General features: G+C 37.5%; 1 protein-coding gene across 2 annotated transcripts in view; it reads right to left on the bottom strand.

Annotated features, from left to right (window-relative positions):
• The window catches only part of POF1B (POF1B actin binding protein), an 89,527-nt gene that overhangs the window by 30,564 nt on the left and 46,224 nt on the right, over window positions 1-12,739 (bottom strand). For both annotated transcript variants that reach the window (XM_002763050.6, XM_078362989.1), the window contains exon 7: window positions 9,990-10,120. In XM_002763050.6, the coding sequence (XP_002763096.3) occupies window positions 9,990-10,120 (131 nt within the window). The remainder of the gene's footprint in view (window positions 1-9,989; window positions 10,121-12,739) is intronic.

Consider the following 12,739-nt stretch of genomic DNA (forward strand, 5'->3'; position numbering starts at 1 on the left):
CAACATGTTGACCAGGATGGTCTTAATCTCTTGACCTCGTGATCCACCCGCCTTGTCCTCCCAAAGTGCTAGGATTTCAGGCGTGAGCCACCGTGCCCGGCGCCTTGTAGTAGTATTTTAAATTGGGTAATTTGATGCCTTCGGCTTTGTTCTTTTTGCTTAGGAGTGTCTTGCTATTCCAGTCTTTTATGGTTTCATATAAATTTTAAAATAGTTTTCTTTAATTCTGTAAAGAATGACATTGCTAGCTTGATTGGAATAGCATTGAATCTGTAAATGGCTTTGGGCAGTATTGCCATTTTGACAATACTGATTATTCCTCTCCATTAGCATGGAATGTTTTTCCATTTGTTGATGTCATCTCTGATTTCTTTGAGCAGTGTTTTGTAATTCTCATTGTAGAGGTCTTTTACTTCTTGGGTTGGCTGTATTCCCATGTATTTTATTCTTTTTGTGGCAACTACGAATAAGATTGCATTCTTGATTTGGATCTCAGCTTGGATATCGTTGATGTATCGAAATGTAATTGATTGTTGTACATTAGTTTTATATCCTAAAACTTTGTTTAAGTGGTGTATCAAATCAAGGAGATTTTGGATGGAAACTATGGGATTTTCTAGGTATAGAATTATATTTTCTGCAAAAGGGGATAGTTTGCCTTCCTTTCTTCCTGCTCAAATGCGCTTTATTTTTTTCTCTTACCTGATTGCTCTGGCTGGGATTTCCAGTGTGATGTTGCATAGAAGTGGTGAGAGAGAATATTCTTATCTTGTTCTGGTGTGGAGAAGAATGTTTCTTTTTCCAAATTCGTATGATGTTCCCTATGGGCTTGTTAGAGATGGCTCTTATCATTTTGAAGTATGTTTCTTTAATTCCTAGTTTCTTGAAAGGTTTTAACATGAAAGGATCTTAATTTTCATCAAAAAACCTTTTCTGTATCTATTGAGTGATCATGTGGTTTTTGTTTTAAGTTCTGTACATATGGTAAATAGAATTTATTGATTTGCATATGTTAAATCAACCTTGCCTCCCAGGAATAAAGCCTACTTAATTGTGGTGTGGATTAGCTTTTTGATATGCTGCTTAATTTGGTTTGCTAGTATTTTATTGGGGATGTTTTTCATCAATGTTCATCAAGGATATTGGCCTATAGTTTTATTTTTTGTTATGTCCTTGCCAGGTTTTGGTATCAGGATGATGCTGGCCTCACATAATGAGTTAGAAAGGAGTCCCTCTTTCTATTTTTTTTTTTTCAGAATTATTTCAGTAGAAATGATACCAACTTTTCCTTATACATTTGGTAGAATTTGGCTGTGAATCCATTTAGTTTTGGGCTTTTTCTATTTGCTAGGTTATTTATTACTGACTCAGTTTCAGACCTCATTATTGGGCTGTTCAAGGATTCAGTCTCTTCCTGTTTCAATCTTTAGAAACTGTATATTTCCAGGAATGTATTTCTTATAGGTTTTCCAGCTTGTGTGCATAAGGATGCTTGTAATAGTGTATGAGGGATTTTTGTATTTCTGTCCCTTTTTCATTTTTTGATTGCATTTATTTGTGTCTTCTTAGTTTTTCTCTTTATTAGTCTAGCTAAAGGTCTATCATTCCCATTAATTCTTTCAAGGAACAAGCTTCTGGATTCATTGATCTTTTTGTATGGCTTTTTATGTCTCAGTTTCCTCCAGTTCAGCTTGAATTTGCTTATTTCTTGTCTTCTGTCGTCTTTGGGGTTAGTTTGCTCTTGTTTCTGTAGCTCCTCTGAATGTGGTTTAGGGTTATTAATTTGAGATCTTTCCAACTTTTTGATACGGGAGGTTAGTACTATAAACTTCCCTCTTAACACTGCTTTGTCTATATCCCAGAGATTCTGATATGTTGTATCTTTGTTGTCATTAGTTTCAAAAAAATTTCTTGATATCTTTGTTGTCATTAGTTTCAAAAATTTTCTTGATTTCTGTCTTAATTTCATTATTTACCCAGAAGTCATTAAGGAGCAGGTTGTTTCATTTCCATTTAATTATGTGGTTTTGAGTGATTTTCTTAGCATCAATTTCTATTATTATTTCACTGTGGTTCAAGAGTGTAGTTGGTGTGATTTCATGTTGTGTGTACTTGCTGAGGATTGTTTTATGCCCAATTTTTGGGTTAATTTTGAAATATGTGCCATGTGCAAATGAGAAGAATGCATAGTCTTGTTGTTTTGAGGTGGAGAGTTCTGTAGCTATCTATTAGGTTCATTTTGTGAAGTGTTGAGTTAAGATTCTGAATATCTTTGTTAGTTTTCCACCTCACTGATACGTCTAATATTGTTAGTCGAGTTTAACAGTCTCCCACTGTTATTGTATTGTTATCTAAATCTCTTCATAGTTCTCTGTGAACTTTCTTTATATATCTTGGTGCACCTGTGTTGGGTGCATATATATGTAGGATAATCAGTTCTTTTTGTATTGGGCCCTTTACCATTATGTAATGTCCTTCATCTTATTTGATTTTTGTTAAAGTCTGTTTTGACTGAAATTAGGGTTGCAACTCCTGCTTTTTTCTGTTTTCCATTTGATTGGTAGACTTTTCTCCATCCGTTTACTTTGAGCCTGTGGATGTCATTGAGTCTCGAAGATAAAATAACTTTCAGTTTTGTTTCTTTATACTACTTGCCACTCTGTGCCTTTTAATTGGGGCATTTAGCCCATTTACATTCAAGATTAGTATTGATCCTGTCATCATGGTGTTAGCTGGTTATCATGTAGACTTGGTGTGGTTGCTTTATAGTATCACTGGTCTATGTACTTAAGTGTGATTTTATATTGTCTGATAATGGTTTTCCTCTCCATATTTAGCAATCCCTTTAGGAGTTCTTGTAAGTCATGTTTGGTGGTACCAAATTTCCTTAGCATTTGCTTGTCTGGAAAGGATCTTATTTCTCCTTTGCTTATAAAGCTTAGTTTGGCCAGACATGATATTCTTGGTTGAAAATTTTTTTCTTTAAGAATGCTGAATATAGGCCCCCAATCTCTCTTGGCTTGTAAGGTTTCTACTGACAGGTCTGCTGCTGGCCCAATGTGGTTCCCTTTATCGGTGACCTGACCATTCTTTCTAGGTGCCTTTTACATTTTTTCTTTCATTTCTAGAATCTGATGACTATGTGTCTTGGGGTGGTCTTCTTATGTAGTATTTTGCAGGGTTCTCTGCATTTCCTGAATTTGAATATTGGTGTCTCTAGTGAGGTTGGAACAATTTTCATGGATGATATTCTTAAATATGTTTTCCAAGTTGCTTCATTTTTCTGTCTCTCAGGCATACCAGAGAGTCATAGATTGGGTCTCTTTACATAATCCCATATTTTTCAGATGTTTTCTTTATTCTTCTTTATTGTTTGTTCTTTTTCTCTGAGTTATTTTGGTGAGCCAGTCTTCAAGTTCTGAGATTCTTTCCCCACCTTTGTCAATTCTGCTGATCATATTTGCAATTACATTATGAAATTCTGTAGAGTGTTTTTCAGCTTTATCAGATCACTCTGGTTCTTTCTTAAAATAGCCATTTTGTCTATCAGCTCCTGTACTGCTTTATTGTAATCCTTAAATTCCTTGGATTGGGTTTCAACTTTCTCCTGCAGTTTGATGGTCTTTGTTCCTATCCATATTCTGAATTGTATTGCTGTAATTTCAGCCATCTCAGTCTGGTTAGGAATCATTGCTGGGGAACTAGAACAATCCTTTTGAGGTAGGAAGACACTCTGGCTATTTGAGTTGCCAGAGTTCTTGCAGTGGTTCTTTCTCATTTTTGTAGTCTGATGTTCCTTCAATCTTTGAAGTTGCTGACCTTTGGTTGGTTATTTTTTTTCTTTTATCCTATTTGGTGTCCTTGGAAGTTTGATTGTTGTATAAGGTGAGTACAGTCGACTGGTTTTGTTTATGGAGGATTTTAGGAGTCTAAGGCTCAGCTAAAGACTCCTGAACTGCATGCTCTAAATCTGGGCGGTGATATTGGGCCAGGCTTTTATATGTGGCCCCTGAAGGTTAGGAACCTGCCACATTGGAGAGGCTGGGTTCTTCCCAGACCACTGGTCATGACTCTTCTATGGGTGGTGCCAGCCACCATACCCAGGAGAGTGGTGGCAGTGTGATCCATCCTCATTTGCACATGCCAGCAGCAGTGGCAGTATGATGGGGTATTCATGCATTGGCTGCAACATGGAGCTTGCAAGTACAGGTGTGCTGGCCGCTGTGCTGGTGTTCACAGTGGCTGCGGTGACAACATGGTGGTGGTAGGGGAGGCATCAGGTTCCGCCAGTGTCCCTGTGTGCATTTACCCATCAGTGGTGTTAGCACAGGGGTGGGACACTGGTAGCATTGGACTGTGCAAGCCCTTTGTGTACACATTGACACAGGTGGCCACTACTGCTGGGGGTAGGGATGGGTCCACTGGTCTCGAATATTTTCACACAGGCAGCAGTTTCAGTGCAGGTACAGGGTGCTGGTGGATGCTGGGCCAGCGTTGCCGAGCCCACGAATGCTCTGATGACAATCTTGGCACAGCAGGGGGTTAGGGAGCAGGATGCACCCATGCTGTCAGCTGTGGCACAGCAAGATGCATGCACACATTCATGCTACTGGCAAAGGGGAGGCAAGACCCATCTGCACACATGCACTGTCAAATGATTTGGAGGATGGGGAGTGGTCATAGGTGAGTGGGTGCAAGCAAAGTGGCACGAGGGAGGCTGTGGTTGGGGGAGGACATGGGCAGGCTGGTACATGCCCACAGAGGCTACTCCTTTGCCCACTAGAGGTCTTCACAGCTCAAGTACTGTCAGCCAGTGCAGGAGGTATGATGAGGGCCCCCAGGAGGCACCCCATCTGGGCATCTGAGACTGCACTACAAGCAGGCACAGGCAGTCTGGGGCCGCAGGAGAGGGCAGTAGACTGAGGAGTGTTCTGGCCTCTTCTGGTGGGCAAGACTGCCCTGTGATGTTTAGGTCCAACAATTTTCCTAGAGCTAAAGTGTGCTATGGGAGCAAGATGAGCCTTGAAAGATGGGCATCCCTGGCCGTGCTCTACTACAGGGGCTCCCACATCAACCCTCTGGGCTCTGAACTTACTGGAATTCTGCCCCTACCACTTCTTTAAGCATCGCTCCCTGCCAACTCACACGTTCATGGGAGTTGTGAAGTCTCCTGCTGGCAGGTTTCCAGAGGCCCGTGGCAAGCGCAGGTTGCTGCTTGCCTGCTCAACTCACTCCTCCCGTAAGAGTTGTTGGGGCCTAGAAAGGAGATCCAGTGTGTGATAGCCCCATTCAGGTTCCCAGTTGTTTCCCTCTTCAGCCCCCAGAATATTTATTTTAAGGTAAAATAGTTTCAGTGTGTTAACTCCTACCATTACCTTCTTTGTAATTTCTTATGAGTAATATATTACCTACAGAGATAAGTGGGTCACTTACTGTGAAAAACCTCTTGCACACACTTATAAAACTATATGAACAAGTGCGTAGAAAGAGAACTGAAAGGTCCCTTGCCTCAGGCATGACTACATATGTGCAATTGTCTGCATGTACCTATGTGGTATTTCCTGTGTTGCCCAAAATAGAATTTATGGGAACTTCCTAGTAAAAGTAGAAATATCTTCTTGTTTTTTAATGCTTTACTGAAGTAACTACATGTATACATGCAAAGCTAAAGCAAGTTAAAAATGTGAATCACAATGCAGTTTTAGTAGCTTTGCATTAATTTTAACTGGAATTATGATAGTATTAATAGACCTGTTGCATTTACAAGATACTAATCCTTATTTCTCCCAATTCACATGCCAACACATGTCCCTAATCACTGTTCTTTTTATAAATAAGAAAACAAAATAAAGGAACAAAACAAGAAACAATCAATAGCATTGCATATTGGAATTTAAAAAGTAAGCTACCATTGACTTTCTTCACAGAACTGGAAAAAACCACCATGAACTTCATATGGAACCAAAAGAGAGCCCGCATAGCCAAATCAATTCTAAGCAAAAAGAACACAGCGGGGGGCATCACACTACCGGATTTCAAACTATACTACAAGGCTACAGTAATCAAAACAGCATGGTACTGGTACCAAAACAGAGATATAGACCAATGGAACAAAACAGAGGCACTGGAGGCAATACAACATATCTACAACTATACAATCTTTGATAAACCTGACAAAAATAAGCAATGGGGAAAGGATTCCCTATTTAACAAATGGTGTTGGGAAAACTGGCTAGCCATGTGCAGAAAGCAGAAACTGGACCCCTTCCTGACACCTTACACTAAAATTAACTCCAGATGGATTAAAGACTTAAACATAAGACCTGGCACCATAAAAACCCTAGAAGGAAATCTAGGCAAAACTATCCAGGACATAGGAGTAGGCAAGGACTTCATGAACAAAACACAAAAAGCATTGGCAACAAAAACCAAAATAGACAAATGGGACCTAATGAAACTCCACAGCTTCTGCACGGCAAAAGAAACAGTCACTAGAGTGGATCGGCAACCAATAGAATGGGAAAAAATTTTCGCAGTCTACCCATTTGACAAAGGGCTGATATCCAGAATTTACAAAGAACTCAAACAGATTTACAGGAAAAAAACAAACAAGCCCATTCAAAAATGGGCAAAGGATATGAACAGACACTTTACGAAAGAAGACATATATGAGGCCAACAATCATGTGAAAAAATACTCATCGTCACTGGTCATCAGAGAGATGCACATCAAAACCACATTGAGATACCATCTCACGCCAGTTAGAATGGCGATCATTAAAAAATCTGGAGACAACAGATGCTGGAGAGGATGTGGAGAAAAAGGAACACTTTTACACTGTTGGTGGGAGTGTAAATTAGTCCAACCATTGTGGAAGACAGTGTGGCGATTCCTCAAGGCCTTAGAAATAGAAATTCCATTTGACCCAGCAATCCCATTACTGGGTATATACCCAAAGGACTATAAATCGTTCTACTATAAGGACACATGCACACAAATGTTCATTGCAGCACTGTTTACAATATCAAAGACCTGGAATCAACCCAAATGCCCATTGATGATAGACTGGATTGGGAAAATGTGGCACGTATACACCATGGAATATTATGCAGCAATCAGAAATGATGAGTTCGTGTCGTTTGTAGGGACATGGATGAATCTGGAGAACATCATTCTCAGCAAACTGACAAAAGAACAGAAAATGAAACACCGCATATTCTCACTCATAGGCGGGTGATGAAAGATGAGAACACATGGACACAGAGAGGGGAGTACTAAACAGTGGGGTCTATTGGGGGAAAAAGGGGAGGGCCAGTGGGAGGGGGAGGTGGGGAGAGATAGCCTGGGGAGAAATGCCAATGTGGGTGAAGGGGAGAAAGGAAACAAAACACACTGTCATGTGTGTACCTATGCAACTGTATTGCATGCTCTGCACATGTACCCCAAAACCTAAAATGCAATAAAAAAATAAAAATATAAAAAAAAGTAATCAAAATGGTTTCACGTGTATCCTTAATTTTTATCCTAAAGCCCACTAATTGCTGAACTACATTTTGGAAAAATATGAAAAGTCGATACAGAAAGGGAAGGAGAGATGGAGAACATGGAAGCAAATAGAGTAGATCAGGGAGGTGGAAAGGTCAGTGTGGAGCAAATCTCCATCTGACACTGGAAGATAGTGGCTAGAATTACATTGGGCAGAAAAAGTAACAGAGTGACACTCCCTGTATACAAAATTTTAAACAATTTGCCTGTTCATTACACATCTAGTGTTGCAAGGTTAAGTGATTTGCCTAAGGAAAATTGGTTCTCAGAGTGTGGGCTCTAGTCCCAGATTTTGCCACTTTTGTAACCTTAGTTTACTGGTTCTCAAATTTGACCATGAATTCTCTGAAAGGCTTGTTGCTGAGCCCTCTCCAAAAGAGTTTCTGATTTTTTAGGTCTATTTTTAAATGTTCACATGATGTGGATGCCACTTGTAGCTACATGTCTTAACTCATTTATTGCTTTAAAAAAATGAATGAAGTAAGTATTTTTACTCGCCTGATACTATACATTTAATATGCAAACAAAATAAAACTGGGACATGAAACCAGGATATGAACTCCAGATCTTAAGATTATGTCCTATATACCTCTGAATTTTACAATGTGACACTTCGATAGAAATATTCACAGGGCATGGTTAATGCACAGAAGTGGAGCATCTAGACTAAACTGAAGATTTAGGGAAGGCTTTGCAGAAACATTCATAGATTACAGGTAAAGGAGTACTCAAAATGTTTGAATCCATCTCAAGCACTTAGTAGCTGTGCAATCTTAATAACTTACTCTTTTTGGGTCTTCATCTGAATCTCTGTAAGGTTACCATGCAAAGTAGATAATATAGATAACGCCTGGTACATGGTGAATGCTCAACATATAACTGACTGTTACATTAAGGGAAATATTTTAACGTAATGAACATGTGCAAAGAGATGAAGCAGTTGTTTGGGTAATGTGAGAGAGGGAGACTTGTTTGTGTAATGGGTAATAGGAGATGGTGTTGATTAGGATAAAACTATGATGAAGACCAAGTTGAAGATAGAAATGCATTTGTAATGGCACCAGTTCAAATAGATGGCTCTGCTTTTCTCTAGCAGTGACAAGCTGCATATGCATAGCAGTAAAGAAGGCATTTGTTCATTCAATACATATCCATTGAGCACCACAGTAAACCAGCCACCACACTATGCACCAAGGACACTGGGGTAAATAAAACAGCCCTCATGGAGCCCTCTGCATTCTAAAGGTAGTGAATGTTGGATGAAGGAGGTGGTGGTGGTGGTTAAAATAAAGAGAAAGAGAGAGAATAAGGCAGAGACCTAGAGTAATCCAGAATTGGGGTTTCGCTAAGTGGGAAGGGCAGTTCGATAAAGAGGCAAAGCAGTTGAAAGTGATAGTAAGACAATGGTTATAGTCATTAATTTGAAAGCAATAAAAGTCAGGTGGGAGGTAGCTAATAAATGGGAGAAAATACAAGATGCACAAGAGATTAAGAGAGAATACATTACAGACATCAAAATACTGACATGGAAAAATATATACTATACATATTGGAGTGAGAAAACATACAAAATAGTATATAGGTTGTCATCCCATTTATATTAACCTATATATTATATAAAATTATATATTATTTAAAATCTAAGAAGTAAAAGAATCTAGTTAGTGAAAATTTTGAATTAGAAAAAATTCTATTGACTTTCCTTTATCTTTCAGAATATTTTGAATTTGTGGAGCTTTTCTAGATTTTGCCTGACAGATGACCACATATATGCTGTAACCATATAGTAGAAGGCAGCTTTTGGGGTTCAGCATATAGAATTCATTTCATGACAAAATATGCTCTCATCTACACATGAACAGTTGACAGATTTTTAATGTGTATCTATTTAAATCTATATAATTGTATATTGTGTTATATAAAATTATGTTTATATCTATTGATATATATTAAATATAATGTAATAGATAAAATATATAAATTTTATATATATAATATATGACATATCAAGTATATGTTAAATCTTGGCCTCCATATGTTGAACACACATAAGTGGAAGACAAACAGTAGTGTTCTGGCAGTAGGACCGTATCTAATATCATCAGTGTAATATCTTAAAACAAGTTATAGTATGTCATGCATTTTTGAACTCCTTGCCCAAGAGTTTGCTTTTGCCGGGAAAGTACACTACAAAAGAAGGTACATGGAATTCTTTACTAATCCAAAAAGGGTTTGTGTGTTTTTTTTTCTGATTATTATCATAATCTACATTAACTCTTAAAATGAGACATTTTCTCATATCTGCCCTTTTACCTATTGAAAGTATTAGAGTTTTGCTGTGAACCTAAAACTGCTGGTAAAAATAAAGTCTATTTTTAAAATACTAGAATGTTGTAAAATGTTTGATAGCTACAACATCAAGGGAAATAATATGTTTACAGTACCTTCCTCCAATTCTCTGCAAATGTTCTAATAAGCAGTAATATAGATCCGTATTCTTACGGCTCAGATCAGCCAGCAACTCTCCAAAATATCTGGGGTCCAATTTTTCAGGGCCATCATCCTGAATTATCACCTGAAGCAAACATCAATCACAGTTGTAAACAATATTGTTTTTCTAAATTCACAGATACTTTTATGTGCAGCAAAACAAAGTAAGATAACCTATTAAAGTCATCACATAAATCAAGCCAATTCTTTTACAGAGATACATTTTTTAATATAGGAAACATTTAAAGAAAAATCAACATTGCAATGGCATTTTCAACTTCATTTAACTCAAGTCTAAGTGTTTGAATGAATGCAAAACTTGAATAACGTGAATATCTTGAATATAGGCACTTAAATAAAACAGCAAAATAAGTAAATTAAACCACATGGCTTATTCATATATATCCTGTGGATAAAAAAGGAAAATGTGAATTATATTTCTTAATATTTAAAATTTAAAAATTAATTTACACATAAAAAATTATGTATTTATGGGTTTTAGTGTGGTGTTTCACTACCTACATATAATCTGTAATAATCAAATCAGGATAATTAGCATATCTATCACCTCAAACAATAATCATTTCTTCATGATGGGAACATTTCAAATCCTCTCTTCTAGATATTTGAAAATATAGAGTAAATATCTATTAGCTATAGTCTCCCTACAATGTTATGGAACACAGGAACTTATTTCTCCTATATAGTGGTAGTGTTGAATCGTTAACCAGTCTCTCCCTATATCTTCTTCCCCCTCCCGTCTCAGCCTCTTGTTATCACTATTCTACTTTCCACTTTCATGACATTATATGACATTAATATATTTAGCTCCCCCATAAAGTGAGAACATGTGATATTTATCTTTCTGTGCTGGGCTTATTTCACTTTACATAATGTCCTCCAGGCTTATCTGTGTTGCCTCAATGGACAGGATTTTATTCTTTTTTTATGGATGAATATACTCAATTATATATATTGTATCTATACATAACCATATTTTCTTTATCCACTTATCCATTGATGGACACTTAGATTGATTCCATATCTTGGTTACTGTGAATAGTGCTGCAATCACATGGGAGTGCAGACATATCTGCATATATCAAAATCATAGTTATTTTTTAATTATACTGACTATAGATGAATTACTTCCACTTGGACTTGCATATTCTCAGTGAAAGTCAGCCAGATTTGTTAGTATATCTTAAAGGTAGATTAAATAAACCTACTAGATTCAATGTGTTTTGATGTATTTCTTGTTTGACGTCTCCCATTTATTATTCAAAGTGAATATTTAATCAATCTCACATAAAGAGTAGCTTAGGGTCAACTGTAGAGAACACATAGACTTCAGAGACATTTGAAATCCTAGACTCAAATTACTGTGAACAGTGTCCTAAATAAGACACATTCTTTTGGCTTCCTATTCTTGGGTATCAGTCCTTTCAATATATTGGGCACTACGGCTCCCAACACACTGCCTGGAGGATAATAACTTAGGTTACACTCCATACTACTATTGATATTGCATGTGAAATCAAGTTCCCTAAAAACACGTTTATTATTAAGCATATAGATGGTAAATTGACTTTGAATTTGACTACTGACACTTCCTTTTCAACCTGTCCCCTGAATTCAGACCTTAAAAAAACTATACATTCTAAGGCGAATGGAATAAATGCACAGTAAGCAAAGATAAATTTTCATAACTACATCTGTGACAAAAAACAGTTTATAAAATACTGGCCAGTGAAAAAAAGTGAAATACAAGATACAATGTAGTATCATATTTTTGTTAAGTATAGATGAATATACAATCATAATGTTAGTTGTCTTGTCCATGTACTCTTTGGAGTTGCTTTCCTGAGTAAATAATGATTATCTCCAAAACAAAATAGAGTCTCATATATAAAGGCATGAGTAGATGGGTAAACCTGTAAAGTCAGTATTACCACATAGTACATTTAAATATCATACTTTTTTTAATTTTTAAATTTTTTATTTTTTTATTGCATTTTAGGTTTTGGGGTACATGTGAAGAACATGCAAGATAGTTGCAAAGGTACACACGTGGCAGTGTGATTTGCGGCCTTCCTCCCCTTCACTTATATCTGTCATTTCTCCCCATGCTATCTCTCCCCAACTCCCCACCCCCTGCTGTCCCTCCCCTATTCCCCCAACAGACCCCAGTGTGTAGTGCTCCCCTCCCTGTGTCCATGTGTTCTCATTGTTCACCACCCGCCTATGAGTGAGAACATGTGATATTTCATTTTCTGTTCTTGTGTTCTCCAGATCCATCCATGTCCCTACAAAGGACACGAGCTCATCGTTTTTGATTGCTGCATAATATTCCATGGTGTATATGTGCCACATTTTCCCAGTCCAGTCTATCATCAATGGGCATTTGGGTTGGTTCCAGGTCTTTGCTATTGTAAACAGTGCTGCAGTGAACATTCATGTGCATGTGTCCTTATATTAGAACGATTTATAGTCCTTTGGATATATACCCAATAATGGGATTGCTGGGTCAAATGGAATTTCTCTTTCTAGGTCCTTGAGGAATTGCCACACTGTCTTCCACAATGGTTGAACTAATTTACACTCCCGCCAGCAGTGTAAAAGTGTTCCTGTTTCTCCACATCCTCTCCAGCATCTGTTGTCTCCAGATTTTTTAATAATCGCCATTCTAACTGGCATAAGATGG

The sequence above is a fragment of the Callithrix jacchus genome, chromosome X (genome assembly GCF_049354715.1).
Source record: "Callithrix jacchus isolate 240 chromosome X, calJac240_pri, whole genome shotgun sequence".
Classification (NCBI taxonomy): domain Eukaryota; kingdom Metazoa; phylum Chordata; class Mammalia; order Primates; family Cebidae; genus Callithrix; species Callithrix jacchus.